This window comes from Ptychodera flava, chromosome 7, assembly GCF_041260155.1.
Source record: "Ptychodera flava strain L36383 chromosome 7, AS_Pfla_20210202, whole genome shotgun sequence".
NCBI lineage: Eukaryota > Metazoa > Hemichordata > Enteropneusta > Ptychoderidae > Ptychodera > Ptychodera flava.
In genome coordinates, this window is record NC_091934.1 from 8,662,265 (window position 1) to 8,689,976 (window position 27,712).

At 37.0% G+C, this 27,712-nt stretch overlaps 2 protein-coding genes across 2 annotated transcripts in view; both read left to right on the plus strand.

Moving 5' to 3' along the window:
- The window catches only part of LOC139136708 (membrane metallo-endopeptidase-like 1), a 63,884-nt gene extending 60,018 nt beyond the window's left edge, over positions 1-3,866 (plus strand). The window contains exons 13-14 of the mRNA XM_070704518.1: positions 1,193-1,269; positions 1,729-3,866. Of these exons, the coding sequence (XP_070560619.1) occupies positions 1,193-1,269; positions 1,729-1,828 (177 nt within the window). The 3' untranslated portion in view covers positions 1,829-3,866. The remainder of the gene's footprint in view (positions 1-1,192; positions 1,270-1,728) is intronic.
- A 2,513-nt stretch (positions 3,867-6,379) lies between these two features.
- LOC139136705 (membrane metallo-endopeptidase-like 1) lies at positions 6,380-26,801 on the plus strand. Its single transcript, XM_070704515.1, has 21 exons — positions 6,380-6,423; positions 7,460-7,629; positions 7,842-7,931; positions 9,857-10,018; positions 10,801-10,884; positions 12,108-12,325; positions 14,286-14,351; positions 14,595-14,711; positions 15,269-15,355; positions 15,792-15,925; positions 17,422-17,644; positions 18,109-18,207; positions 18,493-18,570; positions 19,393-19,496; positions 21,463-21,521; positions 21,710-21,761; positions 22,267-22,465; positions 23,208-23,273; positions 23,667-23,768; positions 24,353-24,429; positions 24,896-26,801. The coding sequence occupies exons 2-21, from the start codon at positions 7,485-7,487 to the stop codon at positions 24,993-24,995; spliced, it is 2,262 nt and encodes a 753-aa protein (XP_070560616.1). The 5' UTR covers positions 6,380-6,423; positions 7,460-7,484; the 3' UTR covers positions 24,996-26,801.
- The last annotated feature ends 911 nt before the right edge of the window (positions 26,802-27,712 follow it).

Below are 27,712 nucleotides of genomic sequence, written 5' to 3' on the forward strand. Positions count from 1 at the left end.
TAATTGTGCGGTCCTCCCCTCACTACATCTGAACCTGCGCAATAGGAAATCACGTTTAAATGTCGCACTTTCTGAAGTCAATCAGAATGTATTACTAGTATATGTTGCACACGAACCAGCCAAAGGTTAACAACATAGAAATATATAGAATATTTCTTGAAACAGCCTTTCACAACAATCTTTTCTTACTTTGAGAAAACGAGCACTATTTAAGCTTGAAATATGACCCAATACGATAACACAAAGCGTCCAGAACTCCGGTCGATGATCAGATGATGGATGATGGGTCAGTTATGATACCACTCACCAAATCGCACAGTCAACAGTGCTTGACTCTGTCAATAACGAACCTTGCTTCTCCTCTTAGAGGGAAGATGATTATCATCAAACCAAACGGACGGGATACATAACAGCCGGGCGAGTGATGACAGGACCCTACTTTGGTCTCGAAACACCATGTGTCTCTCCATGTATTCCATAGACCTGTACATTATATCGTAGCACTAACAATGGTAGATCCGATGTGTGACGTAGCCTTCATTTCCTTTATAAACCTTCAATTTGATGATTTGTTAACGAGTATAACGTTAAAATATCTGCGTTTCCAATAAAATTCATTACTAAATATGGTTTGTTTGAAACATGTGTAGTTGAGAGTTTACTGCGCTACAGCTGTAACTCGGACGGCACTTTATTTACTATGTGAGTGTTAGTCTGCAGCCAAATGCGCTAAATAAAAAGCCGCTCTCTGATTGGTTGAGTACTTTGCTTTGAAAAAACGAGATTTTAATGGCGCAGGCTCAGATGTAGTGAGGGGAGGACCGCACAGAACGTAAAAGACCGACCTCTCTACATCGGATTTTATTGATGATGCTCGCATATAATAAGCTAGACTGAAAGATGAGAGTGCCCTCGAGCGACGGATCTGTCAGTATCTTAATGGGTGAATTGTTGTTTTCGCACACATTGGCGACCTTATTGTATTTCTACGCGGTTTTACTTAATGCTCGATCTATGGTTGATGATAGTACTGCACTTTTGGAGTGCACGCACGCACGCACGCGCGCGCGCGCGCGCACACACACACACACACACACACAACACATGAACATAATTGACATTTCCACCATAAGCTGTGACGCATCTTTATTAACCATTAATGATTTTCTATTCCACAAACGTTCAATCACAGCTCTGGTGCAGCAAGTACACCGAGCAGGGAGCAAGGAATGCAATAATAACTGGTGTTCACAGCCCTGGACCTTACAGGTCAGTTTTTTTTACAATACAATACAGTACTCTTCTGTTCAACTTAACACAGATAATTATGGTGCATTGAGAATATTTTATAACGTAATGTTTTTTTCAACGTTGCAAGATCAGATCATATCAGTTGGAATAAAACGCTCCCTTTTCAAAGACGTTTTGGCAATAATGTTTCAAAATTGCTTCAAGTAATGCGGTTTAATTGATACATGTAAGTTGGCCGTAAAGTTGCCTGGGTAACGTGAATCAGAGATTACTAAATGGGATATATTCTCACGGACTATTTCGGTAGAATTCATCAATGCCCATTCAAAGAAACCGTTCGAAGTTGATTAATTGAAGTAAAATACGCACTTTAAGACAAGAGGCTGATAATGAGACATGTTTTTTTTAATATCGCATTTTTTAGATATAAATTTTCTGCACGCTACCTAAAACCAATTTATAATGTTTTATCTTTAGGGTCGAGGGATCAATCTCTAACCTACCCGAGTTTGCTAAAGTCTTCAATTGTCCGGCGTCCAGTCCTATGAACCCCGACAAGAAGTGTACAGTGTGGTAGTCAAGTTAAATGGTGGCGCTGTCAGTGATCTTTGACCTGGCATGCCAGGACTAATGGAAACTATTCTTTGTTCATCAAATGTTTTATCAACGCCATAGTGCATTTAATTTTGGATCCCTAATTTACCTCGAAATGTAAAGTACATAGTTAATTTTTACTTCAGATTTGTGCAATCTGCTTACAGCTTAAACTGTACAGATAGTTGAACGACATTTCTGTCGCTTCCATGAAGTAAGCTAACACTTTATTTTGCATTTCATGCGGATTTTGGTCAAAATTTAAAGTTATCTATTTTAACATTATTGTGTAAAACATCAACCTGTCTGACAGCTGTCCTGCTTGGCCGTTTTAATCTTTCTCTGTTTCCAACGTCGAAATATATAAAGAACATGAAACATTTCAGGGGGAAATTTGCAATTACGATAAAAGGACGCATGCAGAAGACGAAACACATTTGTTTGATAGCGCAATGATGATTGTGTTATTGCTCTGGACGTTCCTGGTAATTTATTATGGAAACTAAATTTGTTGAGAAAATGTGTTACAACACCAGTAGAAATATTGCTTTTATTTATAATATGAATATGTTTAGATTACATTTAAAATCTATTATATCTACTAACATCATACACAGTTTTATTTTGCTGCTTTATAAATTTAAATGATTTCAAAAGTCCCATTTAATTGTAGAGCACGATACTTAATGTGTGTTATTATTTGAAATTTGTGTAGCCGTGACCGAAATCTTCGTGTAGGCGTTTAGAAACAACGTCATTTTAAATTTTTGCGATTGTTGTTGCGCATCTAGTATTTCATTATCTGAAACAGAATATTCGATTAAACTGCATGCAGGCTTCCAGTGTATCAGATCGCTATTACAGCCTTTATATATGGCCTATAATATCTTTATTTTTTATGTTACCTTGTAGCCTATTTAGTAACTGAAGTAAATATACTTACAGAGCTGAAGCAGAAACACAGATAACTACAGTAAAAATGTTGTAAGGGTAAAGAATATGTTAATCCATATTAGGTAAACCATTTGACGAACATGACAACTGATAAAAGAGTGGATTGTCGGTCGCGTAATATCCTGAATATATGTTCACATCCTTATAGTTTGCTATGGGTCCTGGAAAATCTCTGACATCGGATGGCATATGATGTACAAATTGAGATACACATTCTGTAAAACATAGAATGTAGGTAACTTTGTAAATGTAAGTTTCATCAGGAGGCTGATAGAACCTCATGTATCATCGTGTGAACCCATGGAAATTCATCTGTTTGCTGTCTATGTTGAATCATTGGCATTCACATTGATGTCGGATTTGTATTTTCCGAATCAGGATAATTCTCACATTGTGTACACTGTGTTTCAATCTTTCCCGCTTTTGTCACATCCTCCAATATATATTCAGATATATTATTCGATTTAATTACCGTTAGAAGGCATACTGATTTGGCATTTCAAAAATAGTTACCCAACCGGGGAAAGGGATAGTAATTCTAATTTCTTTTGGCGTACTATAAAGGGACATCTATACATTTATATATGTTTGATGGTTCATATAAATTTACTTTGCTCTAAGTGGTACGTAAAATGTGTATGCAAGTGTAAAAAAAATTGATTTTAGCATTTCATCGATAATGTTGATCAACTATACATGGTGGTCGTACTTGATTAGTATAGGGTGGTTACAAGTGCACATGTGTAGAAGAAAATTAATTTTGAAATGTCATCGAAAGTGTTGACTCACTTTACATAGGAGTCTGTGACAAAACTGTGAATAAGTTTTCCCAACATAAAACTTTCTATATTTGTGCATATATAGACCCTGTATAATTGATATTACTGTACTATGAATTGGGTGGTTTCAAGTGCACATGTGTACAGGAAATTTAATTTTGGAATTTCGTTGAAAATGTTGATCCACTATACATTGAAGTCCATGAGAAAGTTGTGAATAACTTTTTCCAATATAAAATTTGCAATATCTTTGCATATATAGACTCTAGATAATTGACCTAATTGTACCTATTGTACATGATAAGAATAGTGTGGTTTCAAGTGCATATGTATATCAGGAATTTGATTTTGGAATTTCACCGAAAATGTTAATGTAATACTCCACGAGAAAACTATGAATAATGATTTTACAATACTAAGGGACTGGTCAGTTTCTTCAGCCTGGGGGGGCGGTGGATTCATGGGGGGGGGGGGGGGGTCACCCTGTTTTTGACTTTGGTGATAGGGGGGGTCACCATGTTTTTGAAATACCCAATAGGGGGGTCAGTGTGTTTTTTGAATTTTGACACATGCTCATCATTGCCTAAAATGCTAGTGTCAGCCACAAATTTTCATCATTCAGTTGTATTTTTCGGCGCGCCCTTCGGGCGCGTAACTTTAATAATCAGTCATATTTTTCAGCACGCCCAACTTTAACATATCAAGCATACATACATCAGAGATATCTGTATGTTCAATATTTTTCAGCGTGCTCTTCAAGCTCATTACTTTAATATCAGACATTTTTCAGCATGCCCTGGTGCATGACTTTAATATACGAGGCATATATATCAGAGATATCAGGATGTTTCATATTTTTCGGCGCGCCCTTCGGGCGCCATACTTTAATAAATCAGAGATATCTTGATGTTTGCAAAGTGAAAGTGTATATTATGAAATCTGCATTTCATATGAAAAGGATGACAAATTCCTGATACTTTTCTGTTCTCTCTATGAGAATTCAGTATGAGAAAGCAACATGCACAAATATTTCACTATATATATTTGATACAGTGACTTATTTTAGAGATAGAAAAATGACAAGATATCTTTCCTTCTCATTGATGCAATTATTTTCCTTTGTGTCACAGGTTTTCTGTAGGAAAAAGCTTTTTTATGAACAAAATAACAGTTAAAGAAGGCAGTTTTTGTCATTATTAGCTGTGCTTTTATGGTTTCAATGTTACACAAGAAAAGGTCCTCTCAGACACTGTACACATCAGATTTGGCTAAAAAAGCTCTCTATGGCTCCTCAGGAGATTTAATTGGATGGTTGCCAAGTCTTAACACCCATCAAAGTTTTTGATTCACTGCTTTTTCCTCTTTGATATTAATGATTGACATCCATTTCTGTACAACAGTTCAGGACATCTGGTTAAGCATAGAAAGTGTGAAATACATTCACAGCTCATTCAAAATGTACTGTATTCAAACTTTAAGATTGACACTTTGAAATTCCTATCTTACAACTGACATGTTAACAATTTCATTAAAACATAGAATGACTATTTAAAATATAAATATATATGTAAAATGTAAAATGATATATACGTATATATATATAAGACATATATATATATATATATATATATATATCAATATATATATATATATATATATATATATATATATAAAATTTATGTCCACCTTTTCTTTTACCTATATCGCGCCGGGGGGGGGGGGGGTCACCCTGTTTTCGAAATTTGGGATAGGGGGTCATCCTGTTTTCAAAATTTGGAATGGGGGGGGGTCAGCCACTTTTTGACGTCGGCAAAAAATAATCCACCGCCCCCTCCCCCAGGCCCACAAACTGACCAGTCCCTAAGTAACTAAATCTGTGCTTTTATGTGTGTTTGACAAATAATACAGATATACTTTATTCAAATGGGGCGTTTGAAAGTTCATGATCAGATTCTGACAACAAGTATGATATTGGAATTTCACCCGAAGTTATTATTTCAATTCTCATGGTAGTTTATATGTAAACTATCAAACATTATCCCCGACAAAACGTGCAATATCTGTGTAAAGGCGTAATCATTGTTATTGGTGACAAATGAGTTCCAGTGCAGACTTGCATTCAATTTTAAAAAAACAATAATAATACTTACTGTACACATATGGTTGTGCAGGACTTTCATCACTCTTCAGGGAGTGGAACATGTACACGAAACTTCAGTGGATACACAAAACAAACAACCCAAAATTAGCCAAACTTTAAAGTATATTTATTAAATTTACAGCACTACACATAATCTCCCGCCCCTCATCTCCGCAGGTGTTTGTCTGTGCAGCCTTAGTTAGAAGTTATGCGAGCCATCAGCAAGTTGCCATGTTTAGAAGTAACGACATACGAGAGAGAGAGAGAGAGAGAGAGAGAGAGAGAGAGAGAGAGAGAGAGAGAGAGAGAGAGAGCTATCTTTTGTAAAACCTCAGACGGCAGTCTTTGTCGGCTTCTTGTATGAATATTATCGAGTATAGCTTTCCTCTCAGGCTCCCGTCGGCCACATTGCTCGAGATCTCACAATGAGCGTGTCAGAACACTTCATTCTATCTGATACAGTATATCTTTGCCATTCTTCAAATTACCTGCTAAAGTTTCAAAGCAAATATTCGGATGAAAAACGATCAAGGCAATCACTTTTTGTAATGGTGTTAACTCGCAGTTAGTTCGAAACAAATAGGTTCATTGAGCCCCTGGTCGGAACTTTAAACGACGAACATAGATCTGTTACTTTCATGACGTCACGTTCGGTCATGTGATAAAAATTAGCTTTAGAGAGTAGCAGAGACGGGAGGCAGCTTGGTAAGTACCTAACATCTCATGAGATAGTATCGTTCGAACAGGAATTATCATTCAATGCTCTTTAGATTTAACTGCGAAATGCTGTCGATACATTACCTAGTGTTTTGCACATCCTCAGATTCGATATGAAGCAACAAACAGCGCCCCCGCCTTAAAACAGGAACCATGGAATTTGTTTCGGAAGGTTGAGCAACCAAACCATGAAAATGACGAATACCAGAATTTTCAGTCGAACTCGATGTACAATAACAATAATTTGTATTATTGAATTTTGTACCTTTACAAAACTCTCCAGCAAGCCATAATGACTTCAGCCTCAACATTTTAACTTTTTAATCTACAAGGCTGTTATGGTTTATTTGACAGCTCAGTTATGGTGCGATTCTAATAATTACTGACACGCTATCACAAGGGTCGACCCTTGGTGATCCATGACCCTTGACATTCGATGATATCGCGTTCTCTCCTCATATCAAGATGTAGGTCAGACGAATAAGACTAAGACGGTTGTGGGCGACTGGATGTTCTCTTGAGAAAGCAAATGTTTACGATGCAAACAATGCCGTCCATTTACTTTTTTCACGTCTTCCATTTTTGACCAATCCCTAATATTTTAGTTTGTTCAGACTGCTATAACAATCTCCACGCGTGTTGATGGGAGATTATTGTCGATAATTCATTGCAATGTATTGCCTTTTCAAATTTTAGGAGCAACTTGTTAAATTTAAATTTAAGTTTAAACATGTATGTTTTTAGTGTACCTACGGTCTCAGAGCTTTAAAATTTAATATGTTACATTTTCTTGGTAGGAGACGAATTACAGAGTAAAGCAAAAACTATCAGCGTATCGACCGTCGAGTCGCTTGTGCTTATTTTGACTGAACTGGTATTGACGTAATGTATACTGCCCTGTGTTTGAATAGTTTTGAATTAAAGACGATCCAATGAGCAGTCACGTGATGGTTTCGACTTTGAAATCAGAAATGAATTTAGTAACTACACGTCTTGACCGATATTTTTATTTTCTCGTTTTCAGTAATTAGGAATAGGGAGACTCAACGATGTCTTCGAGTTTCATCAACAAATCCGAACGCTGCAGTTTGGAGGAGTCAAACTCGGGTGACAATTGCTCGAGTAAAGTGAGAGCGTCAACCATTATCTCTGTTGTGCTCTTCTTCGTCTGCGTTGGATTAGCGGCAGCTCTCAGTGAGTGTCATCTTTCCTTTTCTTTGCGATGTTTGCCTTACGCTGCTCATTGAGGACGCGGACGCGTGTTCCTTGCCCGACTAGGGCGCAGTACCAACTTGAAGACGGATGGATGATATTCCATATGTCGAACAACAACATTGATGTTTTGAGCAAGAGTGATAATTCATACTTATTTAGCCATACTGTTTTTCTTTTTGTATCATTTATAGTTGTCGTCATTTTGAAAAACGACAAGGACTCAGAACCCGTGAGTGGTGGCGACAACGAGTATTGTTTGACTGCTCACTGCGCTATGATGGGTAAGGTCATTGACCGCATGCTCGCTTCTTCATTGTTTGAAGTTCGTTATAGGCGTATTGGAGCGCAAATAATCGATCAATATTTTTGAACAATATTTGCACCTTGAGATTTTCCCTCAATTTCACCGACCACAACCACAACATATATCTAATAGTCGAACCCCATTCAAAATGAAATAATTCCCGCCACATGCCACAGTTATGGTTTTTGGCTCTCATTGGGTATATCAAAGATAGCTTATCGTAAAAGGTGAATCATTTAATTTGCATCTCATTTACAAGTATGTATATATGAATGGATATATATCTGTCTGTCTGTCTGTCTGTCTGTCTGTCTGTCTGTCTGTATGTATGTATGTATGTATGTATGTATGTATGTATGTATGTATGTATGTATGTATGTATGTATGTATGTATGTATGTATTGCTAAAACTCAGTAACTGTTAGTCAGATTTGATTAAAACTTAGTATGAAGCTTCCTTTAGATATTCTTAATTAGGTGTGTACAATTTTGGATGATATTTGCATGCTTTGTATTTTTGGGGTAATTTTTTATGTTTTTAGTAAAAAAATGTTCTTCTCCGAAACGGCTTGTCAAATATGATATTCTTGCAGTCCCTGGTCCAATCGCAAAAGATTGAGAATCGCTGCACCTTCTACCTGTGTATTTGTGGTAGATACATATACATGATCGACAGTAAATTAGTATTTATTCATGTCAACATTACTAAAATGCTAATGATCAACATAAGTGAAAACTTGGTGAAAATCTTAATAAACATTGGTCAGATTGTCTTGGCAAGGTAGCTAACATGCCATAATTACAAAAAGTGTTGCATGGAAGTCGCTATGAGTGAATCTAATATATACAGATCTTGTAAACAACCAGTCTTTCATTTTCAAGATGAATGATAACATAAGTATATTATATTCATAAAACGTGTCGTCTGTATAGTCGATAAACTTTGCTGCTCAATTCAACAAGATCAGGTTATTAATCACCAAATCTTACAACTGTTGGATGTAAATATGGCAATTTTGTATGAAAGAATGCTTCGAAATTTGGTTTGGAATGATTTTGTTTTGTTTTTCCATTGTCAAATTGTATATCTTTGGAGTTGTTTTTCTGTGTAAGTCAGGTAATGGCTTCTAAACAAATCCCTGGTTTGATGCTTTTAAATTTGGTTAGAATGGCTTTAAAACAGATGTATGTATCTAATGCTTGAGGATTATCGGTATAAATCTGTTTGTGTTTGGAAATTTCCCCTTTTGTCTATGACACTGCAATGCTAGTTTAACTTGGTGGCAGTTTGGTACATACCATTATCATGTAGGTGTGGCAGCATCATTAACAGTGGGAGCTCTTAATACTGCCCATTATTACTTCTTACGTACTTGAGTCTTCGATTGTGCAATCATAGACCGTAGAGAGACTAAATATTGTTTACATTAATTTTATGCATCGCAATATTATAAGGGACATCTTTACTTTGGTATGGCTGATTTTATCACTAGTTATGATGTACTAGGTTGCATGGTATTGTGAAAGTGTGTGTGATCAACAGTTCCAAGTTACCAACCATTTCATAATTCATTGGACGATGCATCAAAATTTGTTCAAATACACTTGGCTATAAATATTACAAGCTAAGTCCATAGTTATTAAATATCGGGCAGGTTTAATAAAGCCAACATCCTGCAAGGCCTGCTTCCGGTATGAGTCGTCTGTCTGCCGCTTATGAGTGCCTCAAAATGATGAAACTAACACAAAATCATTACTAACATCTGCAACTCCACCAAACCTGTCTATTTATGATGTGATGTTATTCCTTAAAGTCCGTGTCTTGTTAAATGGAAAGTTTTTCAAGATGTTTTTCCGGTTCAAAAACTGTTCAATATCCCCATGATGTACACACTTATATAGCTGGTGCAATGGCTGGACGAATGAACATGGAAGTTGACCCCTGCGATGACTTCTTTGAATTTTCTTGCGGAAGATGGAAGAAAAGGACGGTCATACCTGAGGATAGGTCCGTGGTCATGACATTTAGCGAGTTGGAGCATGAACTAGGTGCAATGCTGAAAGGTAGGAATATCCTTGTTCGCGAGCCATATTATCTCCTTTGATTTTTTCTGTAAATTTTACACAAACTTACATCTTGCGAGGCGGATGTATGTTGAAGTTGACTCGTGGTATGACTTCTGTGAATTTTCCTGTGGTTCTTGGCTCAGAAAAACCGTCATTCCTGAAGATCGCTAAAGATATGACACGTTTTTAGCACTTTGCGATGACGTCGACATAAAGCTGAAATGTACCGACGCAGGTTGCTATGGGAACAACTTGGGTATACTAGATTTGGTTTATGTGCCATTTCGATCCTCTATGTAATGTCTTAGATCTGTCTTTAACTGCTATTTTTAATGGCACCTAAATTTTTATTGCGTAAATGTAAATCACAGCTTATTCGCGCGCCTGAAAGCTGTAACCCCATTGCCTTTAAGATGGATGACTACTAATTGTGAGGACGGCAATATTGACATTTTCTTTATACTGTATGTATGCATTATTACTATATGTAACAGTGAGTAGACATGACATGGTAGTTAAATGGGTTGTCCCATTTTTTAATTTTTTCGCTATAAATTGTTAAAAATTCATCATACCCCTGGTTTTTGTTCAGCTCACATCGCTTTATGCTAAAATTCATTTGCGTTGGTTCTGTCGTACAACGTACAGGTTTCATTGAGAAGAAATCAGACTAAGGATAACAAAAACGTTTGTGTGTCGCTTTCATCGTCTTATGAAATATCCGTACATAACTGCTACCTTGTCGATTCTCATAAATTCCCTCCCCATTATGATTTAAGATCTGATTGAACAACAGATCAACGATGATGATGTCGATCCTGTGAAGAATGTAAAGAAAAATTACCTAGCATGTACAGACCTTGGTAAGTGTGCTTGTCTTATGCCCTCAACGGCAAGAGATCCCTGTAATGTTCCCGTCTATGTTGAAGTTATTCGATTTTGATTAAATGCACGACTTTGACATTTTTTACGCAACTCATTCAAGTTGGAAGTCCTGGCAGCGTCTTCATCATCTTCACCTGATCTCTAGTTTCCATCGACGTAATTTTTTTAGCACAAGGAGCACTGCACAGTTTGTTAACTCAACCAGTGTTGATGACAGGTTGACAATATTTGTACTTTGTTAAAAGTTTCGCCAAATTTGTGTATCTTTTTTATCTCTTTGATTACGTGGCTTTCGCTGTTTCAAGTCAACATTTTCATCTCAGGCTGCCCCGTAGCTGTGGGTCCATAGCTGTGGTGTTTCGGAAGGGATTTCTGCCTTTTACGGGCTGATTTTGACTAATACGTTATTAACCCCGCCACCACAGCTATGGGATATTCCATAGACTAACGTCCAAATCCACTGCAAGCACCCTTTGCGCAAGTTTGTTCGACTGATGGTCTAAATACAAACTGAGTAATTCATCGTGTGACACAGATGACCATCGTTCGACTTCTGCACATTGCAAGTCTCACATAACTGAAATCAAACTTTTACTTGGGAAAAAATATCAGTCCTAGGACCTGTGGTTGTTCATTGGGCGCGGATACCAACCATAATCTCTCTGTTTGTGTTTAGAAGTTGAGAGGTCACCGCCTATGTCACTGTAGTGACGCGCTGCAGTGAGCCTCGACCAACAGTTTTACGCTAGCAAATGGCGGTCTCCGGGTAGTCATGTCGGGTAAATCTACAAAAAAGTGATATTTGAGTGAATTTTGAGCGGATTTCTGGTTGTGGTGAGTCCCTAATAATCAAGCTGTCGATGTGTGTTGGCAATTTGTAATTTAGATGGAAACATTTTCGAAATATCATCGAACAAACTTGCACAAAGGGTGCTTGCGGCGGATTTGGACGCTAGTCTAATAGCTGCGGTGGCGGGGTTAATAACGTAAAAGTCAAAACCAGCAGAAATCCCGTCCGAAAACACGACAGCTATGGACCCACAGCTAGCTGCCCCGACGCCCTCTTGACAAGTAATCAAGTGATTACAAGGAAAATTCCTATTCAACATTGAACATTATGTATTGTTTTTCTGATTTTTTTGGAGTGCATGATTGTACGTAAATATCCAAACAACTGTTTATTCTTGTTCGTCTATATCAGACACCATAGAGGAACGGGGCTCTCAACCATTGGTAGACCTGATGGAGAACCTTGGTGGCTGGCCCGTGCTCGGCAATAACTCTGGTGGAAATTGGGATGAGAGTGTCTTTGATCTGGAAGACCAATTAGCATTGGTGCGTGGGGAATACGGAAAGAGCGTGATATACCACGCGGATGTTGATATCGACAATAAAGACTCAACAAGGTACATACTGAAGGTAAGATGTCATTTTCCTACGTGTATTTCGTTCAGCATTGACTTCTCTTTTTATCACTTTACATTTGACGATGGTAAACAATTTTGCTCAAAGAATCATTTGAGGGATCCTTTGGTGCGTGTTTTCATACTATTTTAAAAATAACTTCATTGAAGAACGGGTGTAAACTTGCCTGAAATCAGATGTAATTTCAATGTAAGGCTGCATTCAGAAACACCTTGATGGAGGAGGGGGACGGGAGATTCCAAATATGTACTCAGATTATTTCGAATGTCTCCCTTTACATACTCTGGCTTGCTATAAATTCTAAGCCCCCTCCACCGCAAAGGAAGACAAAACTTGGCCGATATAGTGCTTCGTCAAAAAATATCAAATCACAACACATGGGAGTCTATTGGACAAACTATCATCATTTCCCCGTAAAAACAAGCTATATCTGTACATTTCTATGTGTTTGGTAATTCTTGTTAATGTACTTTACTTGAAGTGGCAGGTAAAAAGTGCATGCGTGTACGAAAACACTTGAATTTTTGATTCCATCGACAATGTTGATTTACCCTACACGGTATTCTATGTGAAAACTAATAGATGAAATTTTTTCAAACATAAAACTAGCAATATATTTGCATTTATAAACGTTGGTTTCAAGTGCATATGTGTACAAGAAATTTTGAAATTTCAGCGAGACTTTTGATTCACTATACACGTTAGTCTATGACAAAACTACTACATGATTTTACAACATAAAGTTAGCAATATTTGTGCATAGACGTTGGATAATATAAGTGTACTTGATTAGAATAGCGTGGTTTTAAGTACATATGTCTACAAGAAATTAGATATTGGGATTTCATCAAAAGTGTTGATTCACTATGCAAGGGAGTCTATGAGAAGACTCTGAATAATTTTTTATAATACTAAATCAACTGAATCTGTGCTTTTATAAGTTTTTGATAATTAATACAAATGTACTTGATTCAAATAGGGTTTTGAAGTTTCAGATGCGGACAACAAATATGATATTGGAATTTCACCAGAAAGTATATCACTTTTGATAGTTATTGAATAATTTCCCTGAAAAAACCTTGCTGTATCTGTGTAAAGACAGTAATAATTGTTATTGATGATAAGTGAATTCTGGTCCGGACTTGAATTCAATGCTGACTGTACAGATATGGCTGTGCTGGACTTTTCATCACGCTTCAGGAAGTAGAACAAGAAACTGCGATGGATTCACAAAACAAAACCACCCAAAATTAGCCAAACGTTACAGCTTAAACTGACAAGCCTACACATATTTCATATCAATCAGAGACAATTTTGTTTCAATTCCCCCTTTACGTTCCAAAATCCTTTCAAGTGCCCCCAACAATATCCTTTATATTTTCAATTCCCCCCGTCAATATTCCCAACCCCTCCAGAGGTGTTTTGAATGCAGCCCAAGGAGTAAACAACACGACTAGATATTTCAACCAGTTCACGAAATAATATGCGCGAGAGAAAGCAAATCCATATTTGGAGTTGACTGGTCAAAACCGACTGATATACCGGTTGCTCTGGTGGCTAATGGGAGAACTGAGACCTCATACAAGTCCTTACTGAGCTACATCGCGAATATGGCTTTGTTTTTATGTCTAAATAGATAATCTCATTCAAAGGTTTTAAAATGCTGACAAATTTCCATTCTTACTTTTTTTCGGTCATTTTCCACTTTTTTCGGCATCGTCCTACACAATGGAGCACTTTAATTCGTAAACGGTCGTTTGAATGATGTAATTACAAGTAAATGAGAATAAACTTTTAAGCATAACGTAAAAGATAAAATGCCAAGCTCAATCTCTCCAATGGAGTAAATTAATCAATTGCATTATTCTTATAACTACGTGATGCCGAATAAACTAAAAATTATTGACCTTTCGAACTATTACATATTTTATACATTTCGATTTTTCGCTTTCAGCTCGATCAGCCAAGCCTTGGACTTCCTAGTAGGAACTATTATTTGCAAGACCGTCGCGACAACAAGGTTAGATCCTATACAGGCTGTTTGTGATTTATTGTAGTGTATCGTACGTGCAAATTAAGCGCATGGCATCTCTATCTTTCCAACTTAAAGTCTATGGGTTACTGTCTTCCTCGAAGACGTCGATAGCTGTTCGGATGTTACGATTTCAGGTTTACAAACAGTTTTTTAGAGCCGGAGAAATGTAATTTTTAGAAATAATGAGTAATGTCTGCTCAAGAATAGATTTGTTTATTTCACCTTTAGTATCTGCAAGCGTATCTGGAGTACATGACGACTATAGCAACCATGTTGGGTGCAGACGCAGATGTTGCAGCTGAAGACTTCAATGATCTGATTGAGTTTGAGATCAAACTTGCTAATGTGAGTTAATTGTCAATATAAGTTACCATTCTACATCAATCACTACTCTTTCCCCTCCTTCCGTACCTTGCTTCTTCTCTGTCTGTCCGTCCGCGAGTCAGTATTTTTGTTTGTCTGTCTGTCTATCCGTCTGTCTGTCAATCTGTCTGTCTGAATGTTTGCCAGGTGCCCTCTGTAATATCTGTATGTCTGTTTTATCAGTTTTGTCCCTTCCCTACTCTTTTTCAAATTAGCGAGGTTGTTCATTTACTTCTGCTTTACATTTTGAATCAATCGGCCTTTGAACCACTTCCTATGTTATTACTGTCGATTAGGTATTTATGTCTGTCCGTCGGTTTATCTGTCTCTCTGTCTGTACGTACATATGTGTATGAGGCTGTTTGTCTGTGGGTTGTTCGGTGGGCGGGTGACTGGGTTGCAATTGATGGAGGGATGGATGGATGGATGGATGTTTGATGGCTAGATGGATGTATGGATTGATAGATCGATAGATTGATTTTGATTGGGCATTAGCCTTCTTTACCTATTGAAACACATTGTCTTTCATATTTTGGTAGTTGACAACACCGAAAGATCAACGTCGTGACGGCAATGCATTGTACAACAAGATGGTAATCGCTCAACTCCAGTACAATGTGACAGGGGTAATGTATCCAGTAGTGCTCAGAGAGAGTTCTTTCAAAGGAAATATATGTACCTTTTATATGTTTCCAATGTCAGAAAGTGAATTCAGTCTTCAAGCAAATAAGATAAGTCCATGGAATTTTTGATGGATTTCCTTGCAAACGGCCAATATTGAACTTGGCTTTGTTTCTGAAATACAGTTCAAACAGTTTCTTTGGCATTATCTGGTTTAAATTGAGCTTAATTCTCTTGAGCAAATCACATATTGAAAATTGGCTTAAAATATGGCTCTAGGAGTAGCATATGGGTGACATGTTACTAGTAGAAGTCCCTTATGGAAGAAACACATAAAGGCACATAAATGCAACGACGTCAGACGTGACGACTCCTCTGTAGAGTGGCAAATGATTGTGTGTATTGTAAATTATACGAAATCTGGCTTTTTATTTTTTTCAGTTTGATTGGCTCGATTTCTTCCGTCAGTTAGGAGCAAGTTGGTCCGAAGATCTCCAGGACAGTGAAGAGATAGTTGTTTGTGAACCGCGATACGTCCGAGAAATTACGGAGGTTGTTCAGAACACTCCACACAGGTATCGTTTACAAGTTATAAAATTCAACGCTTTCGATTTTAACATCTCAAACTATTTATTCAGTAATGACCAAAATGACTTGTTGAAGTCTAAGAGACGCTATCATATGTGAAGTGTTCGAGTCAATCAGTAGACAGTGTTTATAACACATTCTGAAAGAGAAACGCAAACGTGACTGTACGCTACGTCATAATGCTAGTCATCAAAAGTGGCAACCATTACCATAGAACTACAAAATTGCAGATTTCATAATTATTTCAATACGACACAAATAAGACAATCCCTAGTACCCTGTGGACTAAGTACAAAAGCTGTCAGACAAGCAGTGTTTGAGAGACACTTTTTTGACTATAAATTGCAAAAATTGTCCCAAAATACAAAATTGTAGATTTTCATTATAATTTGAATATACCATTTTTGATCATTCCTATGAACCTAAAAACCAAATATCAAAAGCTATCAAGCAAGTGGTTTTGGTGAAATAAATTTGTGACCACAAATGACAAAAATTCCCTTAAGATTCGATTCGCTTTAGAAATACAGATTTGCGTATTTGTGCACAATTTGAACAAATCTGAAATAGGTCATTCCTAGGGACCTATCGAAGCTATCTGATCTGTATTTTTGAAGATTTTTAAAGATATTTTCATCAAAAATAACAAAAATTGCCTTAAAATACAAATATGCAAATTTTTCATCACGATTTGAACAAACCTTACTGAGGTCGCTTCGAGTGAACTTCACATTAAACTTCAAAACAATCAGACATGCGATTTAGAGAAGATCCTATGACCAAAAAGAGCAACAAATACCCAAAGATAAAAATATGCAAAATTCATCCGAACAAACTTAAGTGAGGTCACCCATAGTGAACTTCATATCAAATTTCAAAGCAATCGGACATGCGGTTTCAGAGGAGAAGGCAATTGTTGACAGACGACGACGGAAAATCAGCCTATATGATATTATTAGCTCTGCGTCGCTTACAGCGGAGCTTATAAAAAGTTGTGAAAATCCTATGAATTTACCACTGACTTGGACGTGACGTGAAGACTGACAAACAGGCAGGGGATCCCCGCTATGGAGGTGATACTATATCATGCTGCGTTTGAACAATGCTGATCAAGCTGGTGTCATGACATGACCAGACATTCCTGAAAGTAAAAGGAAAACCAATAGCTTGAAAAAATGAAATGTTGGATGTCAGATGACATTGCAGTAAAAGTGTTTGGTTAAGGAAGATTCCCATGCTTGAATTTATTCATACTACTGCGTATATTTGTTTGTTTGACAACTCACGACCAATATAACAAGACTTTTAAAATGACATTCATTTTTCATGCAACTGTATATGTCTACCACAACTAATTGATGTGATCACTCCAATAACGATTTTACTTCATATTAAAACTTGAGAGAAAAAAATTAAAGGAATACGACCTATAACATCAGAAGGAAGTAAATTATTGATTGCATGACGTCATTTTCTCTGACAGGACGATAGCCAATTACATCGTTTGGCTCATCACCAAAAACAGGATTAGTCAGCTGAGTTCTAATTTTAGAGACGTTAAACAGAGATACAACGAAGTTTTGTACGGCGCAGCTTCTGAGAGCGCCCGATGGCAGACATGCGTAAATCACGTGAACAGCGCCATGGGTTTTGCCGTTGGACGCATGTTTGTCGATGTTCACTATGACGAGGAGAGCAAAGTACGAGTAAGTTTGCCACTTTGCTCCAAGAGGGCGCTATTTTGTTTCATATACCAGTTTTTGACGGTCGCTATGTGGGAAGATATTATGAACCACTCGAAAGTACACTCCAACGCACAGCGTTCACATTGTCATCAGAGTCTGCACTTCCATTTACATTGTAGGTGTTGCTTTATATACGACATTTTGGATTGATGATTTTGATTTCAAAATATCACGTACCTAAGGACCGATGTAGCTGAGGAAACTTACAAATATTGGTGCTTAAATGATGAAAATTTTTTAGATACACATGATGACAATGTCACTTCTCCGCCTCTCTAGGGCGCTTTACAATGACGTAACCGTTTTTGATACGCATAACAAACAGGATGCAAGTTGCTGGTAATTACAGAGTAAAACACACAACACATTGTGTTATATCAAAAATCTTGTTCACATAATTATATATTTTTATTTTATATTTGAAGACGAATAAAATGATCGACTTCGTCCAAGAAGCGTTTCTTGAACTTGTCGATGAATCAGAATGGATGGACGCGCCAACAAAAGTAGTCGCCAAGGAGAAGGTAAGGGCAGACACACAGATACAGTGATAGAAAAGCATAAAGTATGAAGCAGAGAAACGGTGATATTGACTGTGGATTGACATGTGTGGAAGCTGATACTATAACTTCAATTGCATTTCTGGTCATATGTTTTCAAAACTTGCACTAAATGAGAAACTTCAATGTCGCTTACTATATTAAAGACACTATGAATGTTTGTGAAAATGGTTATAAGTGGGCAATACATATTTAAAGAAATAGAAATTGTCGTGATTTGTATGTATCCAATCTTCGTTTGACCTACAGGCCGAAGTTATGAATCGTCAAATTGGTTATCCAGACTGGATTAAGGACGATGATGAACTGACGGATTACTATAAAAATGTGAGTCAACATTTACAAGGCAATGTCTTGAATTTTCTATCATTTTTTCCATGAATTACAACATCAGCATATATATATATATATATATATATATATATATATATATATATATATATATATATATATATATATATATATATATATATATATATATATATATATATATATATTACAAATAATCCGGGACTTAAGTTTCGCATATCCTGGAAACATCAGACAAATGAAGTAAATGGTTTCATAGCCCTACATCCTCTTTTACATCTTCGGTAATGTCGCCACCAAAATAAATATTATTCATCGAATATTAACACCACCTAATAATAGAATGGTACATCCCAAAGATGTATAAGAGGGTGTGTGGCAAAGAACCCTTTCACTTAATATGTCTGATGATTGCAGGATGCATGAAACTTAAGTCTTTAAATTATACCGAGGTTGATGTTTCCGTTTTAAAGGGAAATTTTCATTTTCATAGATAACTGATGAACACTTATGGAGCTTTTGATGATATGTTCATTCTTTGCTACATGATAGTTGTTATAAACTAATCCTGCTGATGTTATATCTCCATCATTCATCTCACACGTGTGTGTGTGAAAATTTCCCTTTAAAACGGAAATATCAGCCTCGGTTTGATTTATAGGTTTTGTTTAAAATATACCCGACTGTACTAACGTTAATTACCCCTTTGCTGTCTTTGTGAATTTTTTTGCATTCTGGACAGGTATACATAACTTTGTTAAAGTTGTTACCTTGCAGTTTAACAGATCGTAGCGTCACTTTATGAGCCAATGTTATGCCAATATTTGTCGTTTTATACAGTACGAGTTCGATTCTGGAAAGTATTTTGAAAATAATCTGCAGTATCTTAAAGAGGCCATTCAAAGAAAGTTTGAATATCTCAGGAAAACGGTGGACAAGCACGAGTGAGTACACATTTCGCTCCCTCCTGACTTTATGTTTACAATAATCGGTACAACATTTCCCATCACCTGCTTGTCTATCTGTCCGTCCGTCTGTCTGTCCATCGGCCCGTCCGTCTGCCTGTTTTGTATGTATGTATGTATGTATGTATGTATGTATGTATGTATGTATGTATGTATGTATGTATGTATGTATGTATGTATGTATGTATGTATGTATGTATGTATGTATGTATGTAGGTATGCATGCATGCATGCATGCATGCATGTATGTATGTATGTATGTATTGTTATGTAGGTCATTCCCCCACACTCATCATGACCTGAGTTCAATTAGTCTAGAACATTCTCGAGGTCACTGCCCTTAATGACCTCACAACCTTGAATTCAATTAGTCATGTTCAGAATGTTCTGGAAATTTAGTTAGCTGTGTAAGAGAGATAATTTTAGAACAGTAATTAGCATGTCAATAAAAGTTCTAGATTGTTCTTATATACTTATGTAAGCACACAAGTATAAATACTGGGACAGCAGGCTCGCAGTCAGACTTTTGGGATCGTGTCTCTTGTGTGTTACTAACTCCAGCAGAAGTCATTCTCAAGACTTTCCAAGACCTTCACTGCCAACGCTGGATTTATACTGTGGACTTTGTGCAACTACAAGCCTGCAAGCCGAAGGACTGTTCATTCATCCGACTGACTGTTACAACTCTGAGACTGGAGCTTTGCCGTCCCAGCTGAGATAAGTAGTCTGTACACTTTAAAGCTTGTATTTTATCCCTAACTTAGCAATTAGTTTTATTTTCGTAATAAATTTTGTTTAAACGGAAACTGCTGAGTTCACCCTTTTGTTCGTTTTCTCTGCACGTAACAGTATGTATGTATGTATGTATGTATGTATGTATGTATGTATGTATGTATGTATGTATGTATGTATGTATGTATGTATGTATGTATGTATGTACGTACGTATGTATGTATGTATGTATGTATGTATGTATGTATGTATGTATGTATGTATGTATGTATGTATGTATGTATGTACTCGTTGGTCAGCAGAATGTGCAGCAGCTATCTATTCAGCCGAAGAGATATTTGATAGTTTGTTTTACGACGCCACAATTATCAGTGTCTCCCGACTTGAGCAAGACTTGTTGCCCCAAAAGAAGATATTCCAACACGATGGGGCTCCATTTTCTGTATAAGCATAAAGGTATAGAGCATACGACAATGCCTCAACAAACCCGTCACAGGTAGATGCATATACCTACCATTCGGTCAATGTTGTGTAGTTCCAAGGATTTAATAGGAAAAATTATGGTAAAACAAAAGATAAAAAGAAAAGGCAAAAGCATACCACTGATCGGATTTGCTCTGTGTTATGGCCTTTGGTTTTCATCACAATTATTTGTAGAAGCTTCTATGGCTTAGAAGAAGAATAAAATTGTTCCTCGGAATTTTGTTTTTGTCTTGGAGCGTGTGGAAGTGCTCATAATTTGTCCTGTCAACAGCGCCTGTGTATGTAATGGCTCTTTTATCGGCGACAGTTTGTGAAATGCAGACTTCAAGTCAAAGTCATCAATACAATGTAACTTGTGGGAGATTTCGCTAGTGCGTTAAATAGAAATCGCTCATCGCCATTGAAGCTTTGCCATTACATCAGAGGAACAATATTCCCCGGCCTGAGCATTCTGTGTGCTATCAGTCAGTTAATACCTTACACAAACATTCAAATTGCACACTGCTCTTGAAAGATAAACGAATTTTTAAGTGTACATGTACTTTTTTAATAGCTAGTATGTAACTTTTCCTGTTTTGTCAAAAATTTTATAACTATACAGTTGATTGGTGATGATCAGTCATAGGATATTTCAAATGCATAAGACAACAGTTGCAATGGATATCCATCTCAGTGTGATTGTTCGATTCGATCCTTGTTTCACAAATTCTTTCTACTTTTATTTCAAAAGATGGTTGATCGGCCCTGCTATTTTGAACGCTTTCTACAATCCAAGGACCAACAGTGTCAGTAAGTCAATGCACTTATTTGAGTTCAAAAATATATGAAACTTATAAGTCTGACTGGCCTCATGTTCTGTATACCTTCGATTGTAGCGTCAACTACGTTTGCATACGAGGTTAAACCTTTGCTTTTCATATGAACAACTGCAAGACATTTTCCTGTCATGAACGTTTCGTCCGCCATTTATGTTACAGTTTTCCCTGCCAGCATTCTTCAACCACCATTTTATCACAAAGATTCGCCAGAGTAAGTATTACTCTTCTTATAATATTGATCAATGTCGACCAGAGTCGGACTAATTTCGTTTTGATATTAGGACCTTTAGATCCAACATATTATTTGATTCAGCTTATGATTAAAGGATCGTTTACGTACGCATTACGTCCTGGTCCCATTTGGGGTGATACCTCGCTATTATCATATTCATATCATGGTGGTCAAAGGTCAGAGACCCTGTTGGAATGGTATTTTTCGACCCTCTACGAGGATGTTGTAACTTCGGGTGAGCAACTGTGATGTTCCAAATGTCACGGGTATGTCACTCCCTTTCTCTGCTTCACGCATATCTGGCTACAGATTTATTTAATGTGCGGAAGTATATCATTCTAATCACTAATTTTGATTGCTTCGAATCTGCTGAATATTCAAACATAGATCCAGGAGAAAAATTATTCTTTGGTATGTAAAAGATCATTACATAGTTTATAAACGTCACACTATCTTTTACTAACGTCTGTTTCAATTTGTGTAGGTACTTGAATTTCGGCGGCATCGGCACGATGATCGGTCACGAGATCACTCACGGTTTCGACGATATGGGGCGACAGTTTGATAAGGACGGTAACCTGGAACAGTGGTGGACTGACGAATCTATTGAAGCGTTTGTCGATAGAGCGCAGTGCATTGTGGACCAATACGATAAGTACTACATGGAGGAATGTAACATGACGGTAGGTTTGACTCATTGTCAGTGCCGTGTTTTTAGATTTTGACTTAATGAAAAATTGAAATAAATGTTCAATAGAGGGCCGCGAGAGCTGTTAATACTGAAATTATTTCCCACTTTCCTAGTCGTGATTTCAGTCTATTTACATATCGCATAGTACTGGGGCTGCCTTTGGGGGCTGCTTCTACAAGGTTTGCTCTGAATTTTTACAATAGCAGATCTCAAATACCTCTAAAACTTGAAGTACCCCTTGAAAGTGAAATACATTTAAAGACCCCTATCTCAATACATTCTTCGTTCTCCTCTCAGAAATTATATCTTCGTTCCGATAGCTCCCGAATTCGATAGTAGCTTATCAGTGAATTGGACATCTTATGAAACCGTAAACAATCCTTCAAAAGTTTATCTCGATATTCAAAGCACAATATGTAATTTTTTTGTCGCGTTACCGTATTTGTCCGACTCTGATGTGTCAATGATATGTCTATCGCACAAATCATTGCGGCAAAACAGTACCAAACTCAAGGAGATTATTGCGATCAAATCCCACAAGGGTTAGAACCAGGACTGGGCAATTTGTTCCTCGCAACGGAGAATCCTAAATTCGAAGATATCGTTTCTCGTTCATTTGGCTCCACAGATTTACACTTTTAATCTTATTTCCGATGAGACACTCGAGACGAAACGCAGGACCGCTATGCAAACTAGGTATCGCGATCACATATACGTTACCATTCTCTTCGCAGTTGAACGGAGTCCAGACTCAGGGAGAAAATATTGCCGACAATGGTGGTTTGAAAGAGACATACAGGGTAAGCAATTACATGGTCGGCAAATCTCTTCAATGTTTTCATGTAGTAAACCCAAAATCTGATCGTGTTAATTCAGTATCAATGTGAGGCAATTGTCGTGACAAACGAACATATATTGTCACACTAAGAAACGTTTCACAAAATAGTTTTCTCTGAGTAAATCAGAAGTATTAATTAACACACATCGCAATCCTTTAGAATCCTGGTCATGGTATATTATTTGGACTCTCAAAGGTGTCTGTAAACTAGTGTAATTGATTCATTTTGCTATCGAGAGAAATTGTATATTGTTAAAGGTTACGGTTTATGATTGTCCATGGATAGTTATGGATACAGATATCTTGTTGCAAAACATGAGCACGTGGAAATTCTTTTCCTTTTTCAAATTGCCAGGGCTACCGTAAGATGGTGGAAGAGACAATGGACGGCGAAGAATTAAGATTACCTGGCATTGGTTTGACTCAAGACCAAATGTTGTTCGTCAACTTTGCCCAGGTACTTTTCTATTAACCTCCCTTTCCTTTTTATTACCGCCTCTCACACACTTTCTATTGTTATGAGTACGCGGCTGTAGCCAAAATTTGGCCAATCACTAAATACATCTGTCGTTTTTTATCATTCATTTTTAACTGAGCAGTATCACTTGTCAGTTATAGGGAGAAAATTAATTGTTATACATTCTGGAACATGATGACAGAGTGCTCGACAAAATGTTTCCACATCTATTTATGATAACAAAAACAATGACATAATTTGTTATATCCACAAGATACATGATACCATGACTATAAGCTAGTCTAGTACTCATAACGGCGGTTTTACGAAGGTCAATAAACGTCGTTCAGAGTACAGGACTACTAAAAGGCAAATGGTATGTTTTCGCATGCATTTGTCGACCTTGTCGTATTTCAGGGCGGTTGTACTTGATACTTAGTCTATGGTTGATTTTAATTGATTACTTTTGGAAGCACAAACACACTAACACATACACATAAATGACACGTGAATGACTTTTCCACAATAACCTGTGATGCATCTTCATATGAATGGGTTTCTATTCGACAAACCTTCAATCACAGATCTGGTGCAGCAAGTACACCGAGCAGGGAGCAAGGAATAGAATATTGACCAGTTTCCACACCCCTGGACCTTACAGGTCAGTTATACAGTACAACTACGATACTCTTCTGTAGAACAGTGCAGAGAAAATTATGGTGCATCGAGATTATTTGTAACGCAATGTTTCTTCAACGTTGCAATGCACAGATCATATAAGCTGGAACAAAACTCCTATTCAAAGGAGTTGTAGCCATAAAATTTCAAAATTGCTTCACATAAATGCTCACTTGGTATGGTGCCAAGGTGACTTGAAGAACCGTAAGTATGGCCCCTTGCTCGATGAACGGTTGATTGATGTCAGGGATTGCTGGGGTACATTCGCACGGACTATTTCGTTAGAATTCATCAACGCTTATTTAAACATAGCCTTTGAAGTTGATTAATTGAGAAGTGAAATACTTATTAAGTAAGCGTACGCACGTTCAGACACGAGGGTGATATGAAGTTGAAGTTTAAAATTTCTGCACCTTACCCGAAGCCAATTTATAATGTTATATCTTTAGGGTCGAGGGATCAATCTCTAACCTACCCGAGTTTGCTAAAGTCTTCAAGTGCCCGGCGTCCCGTCCTATGAACCCCGACAAGAAGTGTGCAGTGTGGTAGTGAAGCCGAATGGTGGCGCTGTCTATGATCTGTGACCCGGTATGCCGGTCCCAATTGAAACTATTCCTTGTTCACAGATGTTTGATCTACGTCATACTGAATTTAATTTCCCCAATTTACCTTGAAATGAACAGTACGGAGTTTATTTGTCACCGCAGATCTGTGTAATCTGTTCTCTGCTTGAACTGTACAGATACTTGAACGACATTTCTGTCTATGCCATGAAGACATTTTGGGATAATTGGATGTTAGGTGCCCTATAACTGAATATATCAATATTACAAATTACTCATAAAAAGTGTGTAAAGTAAAAAGAAAAGCAGATGAGTTTACATTTGCAGATTTGAAAGTCATTATTTCAACATCCAATTATCCCAAATTTGTTCGAATCCTGTTTTTTGCATTTCATGCGTTTTTGTTTAAATTTTAAAGCGATCTATTTTACCATTATTGTCTAAAACACCAACGTATTTGACAACTGTACTATTGTACTGATGTGATACTTCTCTGTTGTGCAACGTCAAAAACATTAACGAGAAATCACATGACACGTTTCAGGATGAAATCAGTGACCGGATACGGAACGTTTGTTGTTATTTTGAATTTTTGTAGCCTTGACCGAAACCACCTTGTGTGGGCGTCGTCAAGAAACAACGTATATTTAAATATTTCCGACTGGTGTTTAGTAGATAGTATTTCATATATCTAAGATTGTATATGTACTTGAGAGCAGTCTTCTATACTATAAGACAGCTATTACAGCCTCTATATAGGCTTTCAATGTCTTCCTTAACTTTTCCCTTGTGGCCTATTATGTAACTTGCGTAAATATACTTACAATGCTGAGAAAGAAATATGGACAATTATGGTAAAAGTGTTGTAAGAGTATAAATATGTCGAGCTATACATGGTGAACCACGTTTATCACCTCCATCAAAATTCAGTTATACTATTCACTTAAATGCCGTTAGAAGGCCTCAGAAGTTTGCCTTATAAAAACATGTCTAATCATTCAGGGAAGGAGATTGTAAGACTAAATGATTTTGGCATACTTCAAAGGGACTTTGGCTTTAGTTTCTATATCTTCAGAAATTTGGTTATGCAATGCAATTTCTGAATTTTGTTGTAATGCGAAATGTCAGCGTTGACCTGACAATTCCATCGACTCACCTGTAATATAATGCTTGCAAGTGAATCAAGTCCGGACTTGAATTATGTTGTCATCAAGGTCATTAGGCATTAGAGTCGTCAAGTTAACGCCAGGCACTTCGACGTGATTTTGAGAGTAAACAAATAAACTCATATTACAGACAGAGCAAAAATTCTGCAAAATTTATCAACTGTTCAGAAAATCAAGCTCAACGCAGAGGCGATAAGACAAATGTACTCATGTCTGTGAAGAAATTTCTTCCATTAATCTTTTCTTTTGATTTTTTCTCATTGCCACATTCTTTTGTCAATGCAGATAATATCGATTCAGAAAGCCTTTGCCAAAATACCTGAGGAAGAGTTTGTCTAAACAAATTGTTTTAATACAATAACTCTGACAATTCCATGCGATGATACAATACCCAAACAAAAGCTTGCAAAATTTCTTTATTCTAAATCTTGACTGTGTAATTTCTCGACATGAACCTACATTTCTGTTTAATCACTTTACGGCAAATGTCGCTTTGATGACATCACGGCTAAATATCATCATTATTCGCCTGATGTTGATTTAACTCATTTATTAATTGTAAATATATTTCTTACAATAGCAATAAATATAATTCGATGAATAGTGATTCTGACTTTTTGAATTACCCTCTGCTTTTCGTGAATTATTTTTTTTCTTGGGCTGCGTTGTGAAGGGGCAGAAAACAACAGCCGAGTTCATATCATCAAAGTCGGTGGAAATGAATTTGTAAACTATTCTGTACGAAACACAACTTTCAATGGTAAGATGAAAGCTGTAGGCTCTTTTCATCACATAAATATGTAGAGCTAGTATTCAGTGTTTGGTGCATAGGAAGAGAGGGTACGAATCCTGCTTTACAGTTACCCGACTTGTGCCTGTTTGTAAGTCAATTGAAGTTAGTTTTAAATCATTACCTATAAGTTTTAAAAGTCACGATGGAGGAAGAAATACAAAAAGCAGCGAGTGAATTGAGAGAGAGAGAGAGAGAGAGAGAGAGAGAGAGAGAGAGAGAGAGAGAGAGAGACCTTTATATTGTATTAAGAGCAGTTGTATTCAGATTGATTCTAAAGTTGCCTTTCCATAAATATATGATGACCTCTACAATTTGCTGGCTAAAGATGTAATCTGCCGAGGTGATCGTGATTATGACATTGCATCGGCATCTCATCATAACTTACTGTTGGACTGTAGGGGAATATCTATGTCACTGCGCACAATCTAGTAACTCAAATCAGTATCGATATATAGGGTGACGAGTGCCAAATATTATGTGTGATTATACTGTATGCAGAGGTTTGCAAGGTTTGTAGCCATCAATCGTTTCTTTAAGACATAGTGGACATATTTTAGAGGTCAGCAGAAATTGAGTCAACGGCGCACTCTGTACTGTAGTTTGTATACAATGCTATATATAGCTTGTCTGTTTTTTTCAGCATATTTCAAAGTACCATACAATGTCATTTTCAGTATCCTTTTTACAGAATAGTGCGTTTATTCAAAATTGGAGGAAGAAGACTACAAATTTCAAAATAAGAGG